We start from the raw sequence: 21,031 nt of genomic DNA on the forward strand, positions 1-21,031 counted from the left end.
AATCAAAACTACAATGAGCTATCACCTCACACATGTCAGAGAATGGCTAGAATAGAAAAGACGACGAATAACAAGCGTTGGCAAGGATGTAGAGAATAGGAACCCTCATGCAGTGCCGCTGACAATGTAAATTGGTGCAGCTACTGTGGAAAACAGTATAAAAATTCCACCAATGTTATAAATAGCATTACCATAAAATCCAGCAATTCCACTTCTGGATATACATCCAAAGAAAACAAAAATAATAATTCAAAAAGATATATGCACCCCTATATTACTGCAACACTGTTTACAATAGCCAAGATATGGAATTAACCCAAGTGACCATCAATAGATGAATGGATAAAGAGATGTGGTATATAAATACAATGAAATACTACTCAGCGATATAAAAAAGAATGAGATCTTGCTATTTGTGACAACATGGATGGACCTAGAGAGTATTAAGCTAAATGAAATAAATTCAGACACAGAAAGACAAATACCATATGATTTCACTTATACGCAGAATCAAAAAAGCAAAACAAAAAACAGACTGTTAAAAAAAAAAAAAACAGACTGTTCAATACAGATAACAAACTCAAAGGCTACCAGTGGGGAAAGTGGGTAAAAGGAGGTGCGTGAAATAAATAAAGGGGATTAAGAAGTACAAACTTAAAAAAAAAAAAAAAAAGTACAAACTTTACCTATAAAATGAGTAAGTCATGGAGATGAAAAGAATAGCATAGATAATAGTCATAATATAGTAATGTTGTTTGGTACCTCAGTGAGCTCTGAGTAATGTATAAAATTAAATCATTATATTATACATCTGAAATATAATACTATATGTTAATTATACTTTAATAAAAATACAAACATACAGTATGTAGAAAAAGAGAATTCAAATTCCAGAAAATTGGAATTTGAAAAAGTAATAAAATGGATATTTTAGAAGGAAAAAAACATGATTAATCCAAAATTTAGAATTCCATTCCATTTTTGTTTAAAAGCAAATTAGACACAGCAGAAGGCAAGATTAGGAAACAGGTGGATAGAAGATTTCCAAAATGAAATAGAGAAATAAAGAATAAAAGATACACATGGGACAAATGAAAAGTAACTTAAATGAATACATTTCAGTGCTTATGAGTCTACAGAATCACACAGAGTTACTTGTTACCAGTATATTATGTCCAGGTTATATGATAAGATTAAATATCCATTCATCCTAACAACTATTTAACTACTATGTACATAGCAGTATGCTGGGCACTGAGTTACATAGATATTTAATGAGAGACAGTCCCTTCCTGCAAGGCACCCAGTCACAGATGAGTAATGGTTAAACCATTCTAAAGAAGAAAGAGTTCACTGGAATTTAGGCAAAATATCTGGAGTGGAGATAAGAGGTCCCTCCTTTTGGATAGAGGAAGTAGTCAAAAGTATGATGGTGACATAGGAAGAATGTAAAATGTAGGAGAAGTTAATTTCATGATATCTGGAGTATAGGATGTATTAATAATTGTAAGGTAAAATGAAGGGCATAGTTTCACAGGACTAGATAATATTTGCCATGTGAAAAAGAATGTTTTTAAGAGAAAAGAGACGAATATCACAAAATCTATATGATGCTCTGAAAGGTGCACAGTGTTTCACAAAGTGTATTATGCCTTCCAAGTGCCCTGTCACTTAAACAAGTTTAAAAAATATTCAATAAAATACTCCAAACATAACATTCAAGATTCTTCATAGTCTGATCCAATCACTCTCTTCCAGTCTCATCTACCTGAGTTCTCTAGCATAAAGACACACTAATCAGTGTTTCAAATATATCCTAACTTTGACACTTCTAGGATTTGCACAAGGCATTTCTTCTGCCTACATTCTCCCTTCCAATTCACTGTCTAGTGAAATGATAATTATCAAAGGTTTAGTTCAACAAGCAATTTTCCCTAATGCCTTTCCAAATATCTTGCTCCAGAAATACTCCCCCTAGATCATGTTCCCCATGTATTCATTCATTCATGAAATATTTATTGAGTGTCCTGTATGTCAGACATTTGTTCTAGGCACTTGGAATGCATCAGTAAACAAAAGAAAAAAATATCTCTGTTTTTTTGGAGCATTTTGTTGACATTCTGAAGAAGGATAGAGTATGGGAAAATGAAAAGAGGACCACATGTACGTTGAAAAAGCTCCTGAAAGTGACTCTACTACATCCTCCTCCAACTGATCCAATCCAGGTTGAGAATTACAGTACTAGAAAGCATTACAACAAAATTATAATGAAAACCAAAATTTTAAATATAAGAGTAATACATAAGACTCATTGTTATATTTTCTTATGTAAATTCTTACTTGTCTTTTCTTCTAATTGATTAACTTTATCTCTGGATTCTTCTAGCAGAAATATTAAATCTTGCATTTTATTCTCTTTCTCAGTATTTTGGAGCAACAGCAGTGATACCTAAAAAGGAAATATTTAAGTAATACATTATAGATATGAAAAATTAAATATGACACCTTAGCATCTACCATCACCTATGATTATTTTATGTACTTGTTTATATGCTTTTTTAGCTGGTTGTGCCTGGGCATTTAGTAATATACTTAAACTGTGTTCATTCATTCAATAAATGTTTAAACTAATATGATCTATCCAATATTATTTTGTTCATTTAAAGTTAGCATTTAGAAGAAATGTAATAAAATCTGTTGGTTCATTTATTCCATTAATATTATGGAGCACTTACTCTGTTCCACAAACCATACCAAGCATTGTGTACACAGAGATGAGGGAACTTAACTTCAAGAAACTCAGGGCCTAGGAACTTTCCAGAACAGCTGGTGAGAAGCAGAGGAGCAGCGGCTGCCTCTGCCCTCCTTCCTGCTCCCCCACATTGGCCTCTGCCCTCCTTCCTGCTCCCCCACATTGGCCTCTGATAGCTGTAGAATACGGTGAAAGTAACTACTTAAATATGATCCTTTGGGAGTCAAACCCAATGCCACTCAAGAACTGAAAAAGGCTTATAGGAAACTATACTTTAAGTATCATCCTGATAAGAATCCAAATGAAGGAGAAAAGTTTAAACAGATTTCTCAAGCTTATGAAGTTCTCTCCGATGGAAAGAAAAGGGAATTATGTGACAAAGAAGGAGGAACAATTAAAGAAGGTGGAGCTAGTGGGGGTTTTGGCTCCTGGTTACACTTTTTTCCTTCTCTTTGGACCATGATAGGCTTCAGAGTAGTGACTTGGGGAGCAGGGTCACTTAGAGTGAAGAGACATTCATGTGGAGAAGTTAATTCGCATGTATGAGACAGATAGAAAGGTGTTTTTTAAGGTATAGGCTTACTCTAAACCATTTAACTTCTGTTCCAAAGTAACTGTAATTTAATGTTGGTAGTATACCAAATTATGATGAAGAGCTTTAATTGTATGTTTAAGAAAAGTCATGTCCACAAGTTTAAATCTAGGTATCAGAATTAAGCAATTCTTGGGATGCCTTTGTGCCTCAGCGGTTGAACATCTACCTTTGTTTGGCTCAGGTCATGATCTCGGGGTCCTGGGATTGAGTCCTGCATCAGACTCCCTTCAGGGAGCCTGCTTCTCCACCTATGTCTCTGCCTCTTTCTGTGTGTGTCTCTCATGAATAAATAAATCTTTTTTAAAAAAATTAAGCAATCCTTGAAATGTATGAATGTCTCCTTAATATACTGATTACAAAGCATAAAAAAAAAACTCAGAGCCTAGACCAGGAAACAAACAACTATACTCAAATTTTTTTAGTAATATGAAAAAAATATTATATGAATCAAGAAAAAAAATACCTAAATCAGCCCTAGGAGATATAATAAAAAATTAGTCCTTTTCAGAGTACTGAACTGAATCCGGATAGACAGTAGGAATTAATCAGGCAAACACAGAAAAATGAATGTTCTAACTCATATAAGAGCACAAAGGATCAAGAGTTTATGCTTCATTTAGAGAACTGAAAATATTCAGATGACTAGAAAATAGAGTCCATGAGAAGAAAAAGGTAAAAGATAAACTTAAAAAGACAAGCCAGAGACTTGCAAATTCAAGATGGCAGGAAATACCCCACTGCCCTATTTCATCTACAAATCATCCAAAAACAAACAAAAACAAAAAACAAAAAAAAACAAAAATAGGAGAACAGACTCCATCTCCCATGAAACCTTGAGACTTCTATAACCCAAACCACAACATGTAAAAAAGGAAAGCAGTTGGAAGGAATGGAAAATGATTGAGAATAGAAAAGTAAGGTCAAACCTAAGAGCCCACAGAGGAAAAATAACTACTGAGAAGCAAAATAACTCAAAACCAAAGAACTCCAGAATGTTTCAAGAATTGGAGGCAACAGAAACTGTGGAAAGTAGGTATGAAAAAGGAGACTAAGTATAAGGAGACTATTTGGAAGTCTGTAAGAGTATTAAGACATCCCTAGGCCCACTTAACCCTCCTTTTTTGGACTCTACTTCTTGATAGCCAATGTAGTCAGAGAACTAACCCTACCCAATTTTTGCAAAAGATGCATAATCATATTGAAAAGGAAAATCCCTAAACCTGGTATTCCAAGCACAGGGCGGGTTGGGAGTGAAGGATATAACTGAAAGATCAGCATATGGAATGGTGAGACTCAGTCTGTCCTTCCTACCCTACCAACCCCAATCCAAAATGCCATTGGCCAAGTTTTTATCCCCAAGCAGGAATTTGGAGAACTCCAGAAAAAAAATTATTATAAATAATAACATTTAGAAATCCATAGCAAAATACCAGTTGGCCACACCACCATTGTACAGGGAACTCCAACAATCTACAGCTCTGCCCATGCATCCAGAACTCCAATAAGCAAAAGCACTTCCTTTTACTTTTGTGTTCCTTATAATATGCACAATTTTAACTCTTAAAAGGCCTTCTTTCAGAAATCTAGTTTAAAAGTTCAGCTAAAACATAGAAAACTGTTAACTCTTTCAAAAGATCCAAACATTGATCCCTGGGTAGCTCAGCGGTTTAGTGCCTGCCTTTGGCCCAGGGCATAATCCTGGAGCCCTGGGATCGAATCCCACATCAGGCTCCCTGCATGGAGCCTGCTTCTCCCTCTGCCTGTGCCTCTGCCTCTCTCTCTCTTTGTCTGTGTCTCTCATGAATAAATAAATAAAATCTTAAAAAAAAAAAAAAGGATCCAAGCATAACATAACCATAACTTAAAGAAACCTCTAAGTATCTTCTCTGTACTTTCAATTAACTTTTTAAGTAGATATCCTTGTTATCTATCATTACAAAGTATCTTGTGGCAAATCAAAGAAGAAAACTCTGAAAAAAATAGGGCGAAACAGAGGAGGATTCCTTTCTATGAATCATTTTCTATTTGGGAAGCATTTGACTTGAAATTGATAAAGTTGCTATAACCTGAAATCGACATTCTTGTGAATATCTAAGAACACAGACTCTTATTTTCAAGTTTTCCACTATATGACATTAATAGAAAGAAGCAAAAGAGTATTTTAGTTCCCCTTCCATGGTGTCACGAATAGTAATACATTTCAAACTAAAATGCACAACGTGGGTTGAGTGGTCAATGATCATCATCTTTACATTTTAGAAAGTTTTAATCTGAACAGAAGTTCTTAAATATTTTCACAGCAATATCCAATTACCCACTGATATAAATATTGTAGAAAATTCATTGATTTTTTTCTAAAATGGCTGGCATTCAGTGCATGCATGTTTGAATCAATGTAAATTAATTCTGCTAGGCAAAAGTTTAAATATTTGGATATGCAGAATATTAAAATTCTCATAGAAATTCATCATGCAGTAAGCTGATACAGATTTCTTTTGAAATTTTAAGTATTTTATGAAGTAGCAAATACAAAAAAATACAGAGCTGATTATTTAAAAATACCTGCTTTTCCTTGTCATTTACTTCCTTCTTATATTCCTCTTCCAGGTGTTGGATTTTTTCATAATCTTCCTTTACTTTAAAAATAAAGCAGAAATAGTTTAATATCTTAACATAGTTCTATAACAACAGAATTTAAAGCTTCTGACATTTTATTCCACCTCCTTATTTATCTAGATACTAAACCCCAAAGGTTTCAAACAAGCTAAATTACTATTTTCTTGCTGCCAACTTTGTTTAGTAAAGTAGTAAATTTAAAAAACATCAAAGTATAACAAAAAAATTCTAGAATTTTTACAATAGCATATATGTAAGAGCTTATTCTTTACAATAATCTGAAGTAACAAATTTTAAATATATATACAGTTGACCCTTGAACATTAGGGGTGCTGACCCATATACAGTTGAAAATTCATGTATAATATTTGACTCCCCCCAAAACTTAACTACTAATAGCCTATTAACCAGAAGTCTTAACCATAATATAAAATTGCTTAACACGTCTTTTAAATATCCAATGTATTATAAACTGAATTCCTAAAATAAAGTTAGAAAAAAGAAAATATTAAGAAAATCAAAGATGGGCAGCCCGGGTGGCTCAGCAGTTTCACGCCGCCTTCAGCCCAGGGCCTGATCCTGGAGACCCCGGATCAAGTCCCATGTCGGGCTCCCTGCGCGGAGCCTGCTTCTCCCTCTGCCTATGTCTCTGCCTCTCTCTCTCTCTCTCTCTCTCTCTCTCTCTCTCTGTGTGTGTGTGTGTGTCTCATGAATAAATAAAATCTTTAAAAAAAAAGAAAAGAAAAAATCATAAAGGAAATACAGTTACAGTACTCTGCTGTATTTACTGAAAAAATATCATATATAAGTGAACCTGCACAGTTCAAACCTATGTCATTCAAGGGTCAAGTTATTTTAACGTGAAATTTTACTCAAAAAATGTAAAAATAAGACCAAATTACACTTCTAAAAAATTAAGTACAAATCATAGTAAGTTAAAAAATAAAAATAAAATAAAATAAAATAAAATAAAAACAAATCATAGTAAGTTCGATTTCAGGGAAAATGTAGCTTTGAAGCCAGAAGGTAATTTTTAATATATTATCAATTTCCTGCCACATTCCACAAGATTTTGAGGGATTTAACAACAAATACAAAATTTAAAGGAATTGGGGTGGGACACCTGGATGGCTCAGCAATTTGGCTCAGAGTGTGATCTCCCCGATCAGGATTGAGTCCTGCATCAGGCTTCCTGTGGGGATCCTGCTTTTCCCACTGCCTATGTCTCTGCTTCTCTCTGTGTCTCTCATGAATAAATAAATAAAATCTTTAAAAAATAATAAAAAATAATAAAGCAACTGGAGCATCAAGCTGACAGTGTGAAAACATTAAAAGAATCTAATAAAAAGAGAAACATCAGTACAGTAATATGAAAATTAAATAGGATCCATACAATTATTTCTTTTAAAGATTTACTTACTTATTTGAGAGAGAAAGACATAGTGACAGAGAGAGCAAGAGCACAAGCAGGGAGGAGAGGGAGAGTCAGGTTCCCTGCTGAGCAAGGAGACCAATGCAGGACTAAATCACAGGACCCAGGGATCATGACCTAAGCCAAAGGCAGACGCTAACCAACTGAGCCACCCAAGTGCCCCGGATCCGTACATTTAAAATGCATTTCCAATCTGGAATTCTCAGCTTGCACACGAAGTTCCTCAAAAGCTATTATCATTTTCTGAAACATAAAGGTTAACTTTTAAGAATCATACTTACATTTTTTAAATAGGTTCTTCAAATTATGAATATATTAATAAATTTGTCTCATGATCATTAGATTTAAAACCACTCAACTTTGAATAATACCTATAATTTATAATTAAGTAATTTACTAAAAATGCATTAATAGAGCCTATTATATTAGCTTCCCAGGTGCTTAAAGGCACTGAAGACATGTTATATAACACCAAACAGCAGCAAAATGATTGTTGGTATTCTACTCGTTTTTAATAGCTCATATTAAAATCTGTAATTTTATTTTTGGCTTATTTAATTTCTGTCTTCCCCCCATTAAAGTGTAACCTATCTGAGTTCTCTCCCCACTAGAGTCCAAATTACGCTTCCATTATCTGACAGCATGAGTTCATTCAGTATTCAACAAATTCTGATTTGCAAAATTTTATGAATTCATTTATTTGTTCAAAATTTAAGGAATTCAATTCATTTATTTCCTATCTATTATTATGTGCCAACCACTGTCTTAGGCACTTGAGATATAAGACAAAGTCCTTACCCTACTGGAACTAACTTATATTCCAGTGTAACTTATATTCCATGTATATGTGTATATACTTACACATATACATGTATTATCAAATAAATGTCATGTAGTTCTAAGTCCTCTTCAGAAAAGTTGAATGAAGTAAGGAGATAGAGAATAACTGAATGGAAAGGTGTTTTAGATAAAGTAGAAGGATTTTAAAAAAGGAAAATGAAGCTTATAAACTTGCATAAAATCTTGGACACAAAAGTTCTAGACGGAACAAAGTCAAAGAATCAAGATCAAAAAGAGCTTAGCAAATTTCAGGAACCTTAAAAAGAAAAGAACAACTATAGTAGAGAAGTAAAGTGGAAAACAAAAAGGGATGGGATAAGAAAAGTAAGCAGCAACCAGACACAGATTAATAATATTTCGTATGTTTTTCAAATTAATGGGTATGTGTCATAATATGCTAGTCTCTGACACAGAGTTTATATCTGATATATTAAAAGGTGTCACTAACAGGAAATTCAAAAGCTACTAACTAACAACACATTAACACACCTAGTAAAGAACCTTAAGAATCTTACTGGATATAATTACACGTCAACAAATTAATAATCCTTACATCAAGGAGAGCTATCACTCTACTTAGAAATGATCTGTTTAAAATATTTAACTTTTTACTATCACTTACCTCAATGTTATTATTTAGATCCACATATACTTGCCTAGTTTCTTCTCGTTCATATTCATCTATTATTAACATAAAATATTTTAGAATTAAATTTTAAAATGATTACGATGCCAACAAGATAATACTCAAAATGCCTCAGGAAAACATTAAAATATTTAAAATTCTGTGTTAGTGAAGTATATTAGTATATCTTGAGTCTCTTAAAGTATCATCAAATGTATAGAATTACTGAATTACTATGTTGTACATCCGAAGCTAAAGTAACACTGTATGTCAACTATACTTCAACAATAAACTTTTATTTTTTTTTAATTTTTATTTATTTATGATAGTCACAGAGAGAGAGAGAGAGGCAGAGACACAGGCAGATGGAGAAGCAGGCTCCATGCACCGGGAGCCCGACGTGGGATTCGATCCCAGGTCTCCAGGATCACGCCCTGGGCCAAAGGCAGGCGCCAAACTGCTGCGCCACCCAGGGATCCCCAACAATAAACTTTTAAAATAAGTACTTCATAGTAAGACACAGTGAGACATGATTGTACTTCAACCTCAAAAGCTCTAATTTTCTGTTTTAGAATTACTATCCATGATTTTATCCAAACTTTGTAAAATATATTTACAGTTTTAGCCTTTACAATGAGTAGGGATTTAACAATTATTCTATCAAGTATTTTTCCTTTGTATATTTACAATTCATAGGGTACACATGAAAAGCCCACTCTTCTGATTTCTTGCTCTACCTGAGGAAGCAGAAAGAAAGATAAACCTCAAGACACAAAGAACAAGGTTATGAATAGGTGTAACCCCAGAAGGAAATCCCCTATAAATCCTCAACCACCTTTTTATGTTTTTTAACCTAAGCAATTATTCCCTCTAGCTATAATCTATTCAATAGATTCTATCAGAATTAAGGCACAAAATAATAACAGAAAGTGTGGTTGCTCCTTTATCGTTCCCCCAAATGAGGCCAGCATCATATAAAGCACATTAAAAATACTTTTCTTTTAAAAAACCCTCTACATCCAACATGGAGCCCAATGCAAAGCTTGAACTCATGACCCTGAGATCAAGACCTGAGCTAAAATCAAGAGTCGGATACTTAACTGACTGAGCCACCCAGGTGCTACAAAGCATATCAAATTTAAACAGGGTGTAAGTCCCACATTATCAGTAACAAATGGCAAACAAGAGCACAGCAGCTATGATAGACTCAACTGTTAATGAGAAGCCAAATAACTGAAAAGAGGGTATATGAACTAACTTCAGAAGAATACAGGTTTCTAAACCTTTCAAAAATAATGGAAAGCACTCTGGACTTATAGCATATGAAACAGGAACTGAACCATTTTTATCTGAATATTAAAAGGCTGGGAAATTTAAGGAAATAAAGGCAGAACACATCAGCATTTGAACAGAAAGATAGTTTTTACTTCTCCACCTATTCTTTCTCATATTCACTATCTAATACACTTAGAAACACATCTTCTTTACTGCTCAGAAACTACTTGTGCCAAAGAACTGCATTCTATTGCCAACACTCCAATCTTCCCATTACCAATAACATCAATACTTTCAAAATACCCTCCAGCCATTCTTCTAATAGGACAGTCCCGAAAAATTGAACAAAAAAAACTACAGAAAAGAAAATAAATGGGTTTGATGTACTTTACAGTTGTCAGAAGCAAGGTCCTAAAGGTAGCACAAAGGGACTCTGGTAGCTGAGTGTTCCAATGTAGTGATGTGCAGTATTGTAAAAATATAAGCCTACATTTTTTGTTTTTCTTGATATTTATCTATCCATTGATCTACCTACCTATCTCCTCACCCCCCACTTCACTACCTCTCCCTACTACCTTCCTTCCCCCTTCCCTTCCCCAACCCCTCTCTGCCTCCCCCACTCCGACACTTACTTTGCCCCAGTCTGAGCAACTAGATCTCTCAGCATTTGCTCCCTTAAAGAAGAGATGATTCAACCAAAAGCAAAGAAAAAAATCTCTGAACTTCAAAAGACCAGTGTTGAGGGTTAGGGGCAGGTTCAGGACATAAACAATAGGTTTTTTTTAAATATTTGAATCAGAATGAAGCTTCTTAACCTCTACATCAAGAAATATTTACTCATTTGTGGAAAGAAGCCTTTAAAAGGGGAGTTAAGGTGCATGGGTGGTGGTGCAGTCAGTTAAATGTCCAATTCTTGGTTTCAGCTCAGGTCATGATCTGGGGGTACTGGAATCGAACCCTGAGTCAGCCTCCATGCTCAGAGCAGAGTCTGCTTGAGATTCTCTCTCCCTCTCCCGCTCATGCACTCTAATAAATAAATAAATTATTTTTTTAAATGAAAAGTAAAAGGAGGAGGCTAAGAGAGCTTATGAGGTTCTGGCAGATACTTAAGAAGAGGTTCTGAAGCCCTCTACACTCACCAGACTAAGCCTCAGCATTGAGGACCACAAAAATCCCAGATAATTTGGGCAAACCAAGAGCAGAGTGAGATTGTACTTTTTTTGTCTTCAGTGGGGCTCTAAGATGACAAAATCTGAGAAGAAATGCCTATGAAATATATGTCTAGACAGGGCCTTAGACAGTTTCAGTTTCCCTTGTCCTAACACTCTGTGCAGCTGAGCATGATGTAATAAAGCACAGAGAACCAGCCGACATGAATGGGCCCTGAGGGTATAAGTGAGGAACTTATGTGGGTCAGTTACTGAATACTAAATGAAACAATGAAAATCTCAATGCATCGGGGCATCTGGGTGGCTCAATAGTTGAGCATCTGCCTTCAGCTCAGGTTGTGATCCCAGGATCCTGGGATCAAGTTCCACATCAGGCTTCTGGCAGGGAGCCTGCTTCTCCCTCTGCCTATGTCTGCCTCTATCTCTCTGTATCTCATGAATAAATAAATAAAATCTTTTTTAAAAATCTCAATGGATAGATAACTGAAAAATAAATGTCCTTCTCTACCACTCTACCACTTCTCTAGCATGTACTATATGGGAATCCCCAAATTTAGATTCAACCCCAGAAGAAGGGTGAAAATTCCCAAATTTACTAAGATTAAAGTTTATTCTATGTCAGCAACATCAGGATTTAAGATATTAAAAATTAATATTTTTTATATTTCAAGATACGAAAGTGTTTTGCATGCTTCAGTTTTTTTACTAAAATTGCTGAGTCATATGTTCTACAAAACTTATCAGAGTACCAGAAAACAAGGCAGAAGGGGTAGAGTTACACAAGATGAAAGCTTTAGAAACTGTTCAGTGATGTGCCATACAACTATGAATATGAAGAGAGGATTCAACCACTAAACCAGGGGAGGCAAATCAGAACTAAGGTCAATTTATCACCTAGTTTGCTTAGTCTGGATAGCTCTTGACTTTTTCAATGATATATATGCTGTGAAAAACTATATAAGCCCTATGAAAAAATATTGTCAAAGGAAGAAAAGGGGACACCATGAGAGATGTTAAAAGGAATAACATAATTCTGAAAATGAATTCTATCTAGAGAATCCAGATGAAAATTTCAGAAAACTATCCAGTATTCTCAACAGAACCCGGAAAACATAATCAATGAAAGAGGAAGATAGAGTGATAAAGAAAGAATAGGCTACAACAGAAATGCAAGAAATGGAACAAATTAAATAGAAAAACAAATGAGGATTAGCTAATTAGATTACAAGGGAATTATAAATTAGAGGAAGGGCAGGATAGAACTGACATTTGAAAAGTCAAATTGGAAACACAGGAAACAAAAAAACGAAAGGGGGGAAAATAAACATTAAAACAATTAGAGAAAAGAACTGAGGGCCAATACAAATAATAAGTATTGCCCAAAAATCAGATGGTAGCCAAAGATATAGTTTCCTGGGCTAAAGAAAGACTGGTATACCTAGGTTGAAATAATCATATGGACAAAATTTTGAATTATAAGGATCAAGAATACATATACACACACACACACACACACACACATAAACACAGATCTAGGTATACATATAGGGAACTGTGATCCCCTCATTTCATGGATGAGGAAAGCGTGATATAGAAAATTTTTTATTCACCAGGATCCCAAAGTTAGTAATTAATGGTACATGACTAAAACACAGATGTTCCTGATTAAATCCAGTATAGATAAGTGCAAAGAATGCTATTTGGATCTAAAAATCTAAATGTACATGCAAAGAATGAAATAAAAAAGAAAATTTAAAGGTTTTAATTAGTGAAGTCACTAAGCCTATAAAGCATTGTAGCTCTCAAGCTGACCTTAGAGTTCATTAAGACATCTGCAATTAGACAGTGAATAGTCCCTTACACAGATTAAGTTACACAGTACATTACCTCATATGGACCTGAACTCTATAACAAAGATGTTCAACGGATCAACCAAAATAACAAAAATACTGAAGAATCTTGAACTAAGGTAAAGAAGGCAAAATTCAAAAGGACAAGAAGCCAGTTTTAAAAATCTAAAGAACACATAAAAAATAACTTATACTTTTTCCATATGCTCTAAGGAGAATTACAATAAGAGAAACTATGTAGAAACTTCAGCTCAATAAAAATAAGAGCTGTCCTTAAATGACAATCTTGAGGTTAGTGAGTTTCCATCACTGAATATATTCAAACATAAAAAAGACTAACACTTGGTTAGACATGCTTTAAAGGAAAGGAAGTCAATGGAAATGTAAGTAGACTACAAAAGCTTTAAAGTCCTTCCCAAAAATCAATTTAGGTTAGGAGGTAGGGCTATAAAAAAGTTTATACAGTACTTTGAATGGCAGGCTAAAGAATTCAAAATAATTCTATATTGTGTGCAATACAGAACCAATTAAAGAGTTTTTTTTAAACAATTACAAAAAGTAGAGGTTTTTTTTTTAAAGCTACATCTAAGAATAGATTTGTTCTTTAATTCATTAATTTATTGCCTATTATCTTCAAAGACACTGTCTAAAATGTTGACTATCCTCAATCAAGGTATGACCCCTTACCCTTAAGATTGTAGTGAGATGTCTAGCATGTAATAGGCACTCAAAAAATATCTGTTGAGGGAATTCACAAATATATGGTTAAGGTATACTAAGAGTACTAAGTGAAAGAAGAGGAGCATCCAAATCAGGCTGCAAAATTAGGGAATATTTCCCAAAAGTGGCAATATTTATTCTGAGTTTTGAAGGACAAATAGGAGGTAATGAGATGAATGAAAGAGTATCAGCCAATTAAAAAAAAACATACACACACACACACACACACACACACACACGAAAACTCAGAAAAATAACCTGTTTAGGCAGTAACAGGTAGTTCTCCATGAGCCTTTATATATGGGGTATGGGGGGAACATTTGGCAAGGTGGAGGGAAGTGCAAACTCCATGCTATCCAAAAAATTATGGGAAGTCATTGAAAGAATTAGTAACATGATTTGATCTGTATTTTTTTAAGATTTTACTTATTTATTCATGAGACACACACACACAGAGAGAGAGAGAGAGAGAGATGCAGAGACACAGAGGGAGAAGCAGGCTCCATGCAGGGAGCCCGACGTGGGACTCAATCCCGAGTCTCCAGGATCAGGCCCTGGGCTGAAGGGGGCGCTAAACTGCTGAGCCAACTGGGCTGCCCTGATACGTATTTTAGAAATGCATCAAGGACTCTGTTTTCTGGTAATGGCTAAGCAATTCAGACATCCTGTTTCAGACAATTAAAAATCTGGAGGATTTCTTTAATTCTTAAAAAAAAAAAAAAAAAAAAAAAGTTCTCAAAGGATACTGACAAATCATCAGACCAAGAATAGATTGAGGATTATAATTCAAAAACACTAAACAGGGATCCCTGAGTGGCTCAGCGGTTTAGAGCCTGCCATCGGCCCAGAGTGTGATCCTGGAGACCCGGGATCGAGTCCCATGTCAGGCTCCCTGCATGGAGCCTGCTTCTCCCTCTGCTTGTGTCTCTGCCTGTGTGTGTGTCTCTCATGAATAAATAAATAAAATTAAAAAAAAAAAAAAAACACTAAACAACCTTCCAGTGCCAGTCAGGACAAAGTAATCCCACTATAGCCTTTCTCTCCCACTGCTTACAACTAAAAACTCTGAATGAAATACATAAAGCACTACTTCAGGACTCTGAAAAGAAAGCAAAGGCAGGTAGGGTGGGAGAAAAAAGTAAAAATCTTGAAGTGACTCATGTGAAGTTTAAGTTTCCTGTTTAGTTTTTTTTTTTTTCCTATCTCCCTTCCCAGCATTAGCCAAATGTAAGGCCCCAACAAAACTGTAACAGGAAACATGAGGAGCAAAAGGAAATCCGATTTTTTTTTCTTCTTTTCCCTCTCATAGCCCTATCCCAAGAATGGCTCCAGAAGTAGAGCTGCAGCACCCATGGCAGCAAGGACAGATAAAACTCCAAGAGAAACTCAGTATTTCTAGCCAAAGAACAGGGAAAATGGGGCCCTGCGAGGCTGAGCATGAGGGGACAATCTTAGAGACAGCTCCAAAAGAGGATTACCTAATTATGTGCATGAATTGACACAAGTCCCATGGGGAAATGGAAGGCTATACATATATAAGACAGACCCAAAACAAATACAGCAAAGACTTTGAAAACTGAACTCTAATATATAATATAAATCACTATTCACATCCCAGACCTAATCTTGAGTGGCAGAGCCAGAGTAGCATAGCAAAGACATTGAAAACTGAACTGATATTGGAACCCAGCACACAAAAGATAGAATTTGTGGCGTGAACCCGAGTTGGCTATCTGCTAAAAAAATAAACAAATATTCTCCTAGGGATTTTAAAAGGACTGAGAATCTCACAACATAATAATTTCAAAATGTCCAGAATATAATCCAAAAAAATGCTCAACATTCAAAGAACTAGGAAAATATGACACCATTCTAGGTTTCAAGCAAATAATCAAAAATAATGAAGTATACTATACAAACCTCTAGAATCTACAGAACAGACCAGAAATAAACTCCTTTAATAAACTTTATTAAAACCTTAATAAAACAATGTTTACTATGTTCATGTAGATAAAAATCTGCACTTAAAAATTTCAGCAAAGAATACTAGTGGTGAGCATAGCATTATATACAGACCTATCAAATCATTAAGTTACACAACTAAAACTAATGAAACGTTGTCAACTACATGTCAATTTTTAAAAATTACAGCAATAAAATTGAAAGTCTAAAAAGTGACACTACAGATATTTTAAAAATCAGCTAATATTTACAGAACTAGAAAAAACCAATAACAAAAAATTAAACCTTAACTGATGAATTTGAAAACAGACTAGAAAAAAAAAGAGAAAAAAAAAGACTATAAATAGTGAATAGAGAATAAGGATACTGGAAGAGAATAGAAGACACTTTCCTGAATGGTGCACAAGAAAAAAGATGAAAAAATACACCCAAGGCAGAAATACCAAAGGTACAGTAAAGTAGCTTCGTTGACTTGGAAAGATTAAATAGGCTTTCATCTAAGGGACACTTTGCACTTACTATTTCCCAAAATAGTTTCATGGCTAATTCCCTCACTTATTAGGGTCACTATAATCCTTCCCCAGTCATCCCATCCCAAAATATCCCAAAATCTCCTTAAGCAATTATTATTACCATACATATATTTTATTTTTTTATGGTCTATGTCCCTCCACTATGATGCACACTTCTTTTCTCTCTTTTTTTTTTTAATTTATTTATTCATGAAAGACACAGAGAGAGAGAGGCTGAGACACAGGCAGAGAGAAAAGCAGGCTCCCTGCAGGGAGCCCAATGTGAGACTGATCCCAGACCAGGATCACACCTGAGCCAGATGCTCAACCACTGAGCCACCCAGGCATCCCAGATGCACACTTAAGAGCAGAAACTGTTCATTGATGTTTTCCTCACCCTTCAGAACATTTCATGACACAAAGTATGCACTTTAAAAACTGGTGAATAAGGGGCACCTGGGTGGCTCAGTCTTAGTACCTGCCTTCAGCTCAGGTCATGGTCATGGGGCCCTGGGATACAGGCTCCCTGCTTAGGAGGGAGTCTGCTTCTCCCTCTCTTTCTGCCCCTCCACTGGCTTGTGATCTCTCTCTCTCTCTCTCTCTCTCAAATAAATAAATAAAATCTTAAAAAATAAAAGTAAAAACAAAAGCTGGTAAATGAGAGGTACCTGGGTGGCTCAATCGGTTAAGTGGACTTTGCCTTGCTAGTGCTCTCATGGGCAGTAAGATCAAGCCCCAAATCAGGCTCCAGGCTCAGTGGGGAATCTACCTGAGGATTCTCTCTCTCCGCCCAACCCCTCCCAATAAATAAATAATTTTTTTTTTTTAAAAACTGGTGAATGAATAAATAAGACATAAAAACCGCAATAGCAAGAGTAAAGGCTTAAGACAAGAATCTAGGTGGAGCTTATGTTAGCAAGTATAAGGACTTTTTTTTTTTTTTTTTTGAGAGGAAGAGAGAGAAAGGAGAGGGGAGAGGGAGAGAGAGAATCTTAAGCAGGTTCCACATCCAGCACAAAGCCCAACATGGAACTTGATCTCACAACCCTGAGATCATGACCTGAGCCAAAAATCAAGCACTGGATTAACTGACAGAGCCACGCAAGCTTCCCTAAAGACTTTTTTAAGAAAAGAAAAACTATCTACATGTCATATTAAGGTATGCTTATTGGGAGGCACCTGGGTGGCTATGTTAGTTAAGCATTTGCCTTTGGCTAAGGTCATGATCCCAGGGTCCTGGGATCTAGCTTCCTGGGATAGAGGCCCCTTTCAGGCTCTATGCTCAGTGAGGAGTCTGCTTCTCCCTCTCCCCCTACTTGTGTGCACTCTCTTTCTCAAATAAATAAATTAAATCTTAAAAAAAAAAAAAAGATATGCCCATTGGTTCAATTAAGAGATCACCAAAAAAAATTTTTTAAAGATTCTTCAAACCTCTTCCTACCATCTTAGCATAAAACTAAACAGAGGGGGAAAAAAAAAATAGCAGCCTGTCTCCATGGCCTAAGTTACTTTCTACAAAGCAGTCAATACACCATCCCTCCATCCCCATCTATATACTTTTCCCCACTTTTTTTTTTAAGATTTTATTTATTTATTCATGAGAGAGAGGCAGAGACACAGGCAGAGGCAGAAGCAGGCTCCATGCAGGGAGCCCGATGTGGGACTCAATCCTGGGTCTCCAGGATCAGGCCCTGGGCTGACGGTGGCATAAACGACTGAGCCACTTTTCCCCACTTCTTATACCTGGAATGAAAAGCTAATATTGAAAGTTAAATAAATGGGATGTAACAGAGGAGCTGTTAGTCGTGTCCTACATTCTGTTAAGTAGGTATGCTACATTCCGGTAAGTATTTATAGGTCCAAAAGCAAAGTATTATATGCAGGGCCCAAGAAAAACCCTAGTAATAGTGCATAATGGAAATAAGAATAGCTAACACTGAGCACTTTGCACTGTTCTAAGCAATTTATTAACTAACCTAATTCTCAAAACAGCACTAAGAGGCACTTTATTAACCAATAAACAGTAGGTCGGAGAGATTATATAGCTTATTCATGGTCAAGTGGACAGCAACTGAAAGTCTGAATTTGAGCATAGGCTGTCTACTCTTAGCCTAAGCTCTTAAGCAGTACACTGTGATATTAAAATTTTAGCTAGGGATGCCTGGGTGGCTCGGTGCTTAAGCATCTGCCTTTGGCTCAGGGTCCTGGGATCAAGTCCCATATCAGGCTCCCAACAGCAAGCCTGCTTCTCTCTCTCTGTGTCTTTGCCTCTCTCTCTTTATCTCTCTCATAAATAAATTTTAAGAAATAAAATAAAATTTTAGCTAAGAAAAGCAGGAGCTATGCTGCTATGCTGAAAAAGCAGGTAGACAGTATTTTCTAATAGATTCTTGGCATAAACAAAGTAGAGCTGGTGTCAAATTAAAAGATAAAACTGCTGTTTTTTTAAAAAAAGATGTTTATGTTTTTCATCAAAACGAAAAAAATTCGGGGGATCCCTGGGTGGCTCGGCAGTTTAGCGCCTGCCTTTGCCCCAGGGCATAGTCCTGGAGTCCCAGGATCAAGTCCTGCTTCGGGCTCCCTGCTTGGAGTCTGCTTTTCCTTCTGCCTGTGTCTCTGCCTCTCTCTCTCTGTGTGTGTTTCTCATGAATAAATAAATAAAATATTTTTTAAAAAATGAAAAACATTCCTACAAGTAAAATTGAGTATGCATAAAATGAGAATGTGTACTTGAATATTTATACTACAACCTTATTAGAATATTTTAAAAGCATGTTTCTTTAGGAGAAATTTGAGAATTATATTTAGATTTGAAATAAATATTGTACTATTCTTAAGTACTGTGCCTTCAGCATAGCTGTCCATCGGTATTTTCTATTATGAACACAGCTATATATCAACTCTATTTGCTAGCTGTTCCAAAGAGAAGAAAAAGCCTCAAGATCACATTTCAACTACAAATGTCAAGTATGTATCTTTTGAAATACATTATCTTTCAAAACACTTTGAGCTTTCAAAGCTCAAAGAACTGAGAATCAAATTGCTACTTATGCAAAGAAATTGTATAAGGCACTTATAACTTGTTCAAATCAAAATTGGATCCAAAAAGTGAAAGAATAATTTCTTCCCTTATCCACCCCCACCATTAAAATAAAAATAAATTGATAAAAATCACATAAAATAAGAAATATATTTACATTTCTTTGTCTTTTCTGCAGATCTGGCACAGGTTTCTTTGAGTAAATTACATAAATGCCTTGTAGCATTATTCCTGAAAGAAAACAAAGAGTCTGCCTAAGTATAATCTGATCTCAAAGCAAAATCATATGGAAAAGTTATGAAACATAGTTACAAAAAAAACATTGTTATAATTTTTAAAGAAATTCTTATATTTACACATATATATATCATATCACTCAAGTGATTTTAAAAATGGGTTGATTATACTAGTAGCAAAGACAACTTAGTAACTTCCTCTCTTAAAAGTAAAAAGGATAGTTTCTTAACAAGTTTCTACCCATGTAGCTAACAATAACCTTTCAGTAAATAGTTCCAGATTTTGCCCACGGGGAAAAAAAAATGAGAAAAGAGGACTGGGTTTTTCTTTTACTATTTACCCCAGAAATATTCTAGCTGTCTTATCTTCAAAACATTAAACAGGTAACTTTCTGACTAGCCTTTCATTACATGAATAATAAGACCTCTGATCATCTCAATAGGAGCAGAGAAAGCATTTGATAAAATTCAATATTCATTTATGATAAAAATTCTCAACAAAGTGGGTATAAATATCCATTTATGATAAAAACTCTCAACATAATAAAGGGCATGTATGACAAGTCCACAGTTAACCCCATACTTAATAGTAAAAAGTAAAAAGCTGAAAGACTTTCCTCTTAGATCAGGAACAAGACAAGAATGCCCACTCTCACCACTTTTATTCAACATAGTATTGGAAGGCTTAGAGCAATTAGGCAAGAAAATAAACGTATCCAATTTGGAAAGGAAGAAGTAAAATTCTATTTGCAGAGGACATGATATTATATATAGAAAACCTAAAGACTCCACAAAAATAAACTTCCAGAATATAACAAATTCAGTAAAGTTTGCAATATGCAAAATTAATACACAAAGATCAGTTTCATTTCTGTACACTAATAATGAATGAACTATCTGAAGGAGAAATTAAGAAAACAGAAAACAGCCCAATTTATAACTATACCAAAAAGAATATGGATTAGAAGAATATTGGTAAAATATCCACACTACTTAAATGGGTCCTGATAACCAATTTCCACACCAACAAGCAATTCTTGGGACACTAGCTGGGTGTCCCATAATTCAATTATGACACTATCAACCTGAAGATAGCCTCAGATTCCACAGGTTAAGGGTTCAGTCCTACAAAACTACTGTCCCCCTGACCCCACTTAAGATACCAGTCGGTAATCCCAGGTTGCTACCTGGACTTCTATCAAACTAGCTATAAATCAGAAGTTTTCATGACTCATTCCTTAGTTTTTCCGACACCAATCACAGGTTCAGATTGTTACCTGAATCTCTGACAGACTGCCTATAAATCTAAGGTTCCTTGGGTTCAATTAATTTGCTGGAGCAATTCACTGAACTCAAAGAAACAATTTACTTGTTAGATTACTAGTTTATTATAAAAGGATATAACTC

At 35.2% G+C, this 21,031-nt stretch overlaps 1 protein-coding gene across 1 annotated transcript in view; it reads right to left on the reverse strand.

Moving 5' to 3' along the window:
* The window catches only part of SYCP1 (synaptonemal complex protein 1), a 108,396-nt gene that overhangs the window by 75,610 nt on the left and 11,755 nt on the right, over positions 1–21,031 (reverse strand). The window contains exons 8-12 of the mRNA XM_025994682.2: positions 19,546–19,619; positions 8,858–8,916; positions 7,569–7,638; positions 5,910–5,983; positions 2,341–2,449 (exon numbers count right to left, since the gene is read on the reverse strand). Coding sequence (XP_025850467.1) covers positions 2,341–2,449; positions 5,910–5,983; positions 7,569–7,638; positions 8,858–8,916; positions 19,546–19,619 — 386 coding nt within the window. The remainder of the gene's footprint in view (positions 1–2,340; positions 2,450–5,909; positions 5,984–7,568; positions 7,639–8,857; positions 8,917–19,545; positions 19,620–21,031) is intronic.

This window comes from Vulpes vulpes, chromosome 8, assembly GCF_048418805.1.
Source record: "Vulpes vulpes isolate BD-2025 chromosome 8, VulVul3, whole genome shotgun sequence".
NCBI lineage: Eukaryota > Metazoa > Chordata > Mammalia > Carnivora > Canidae > Vulpes > Vulpes vulpes.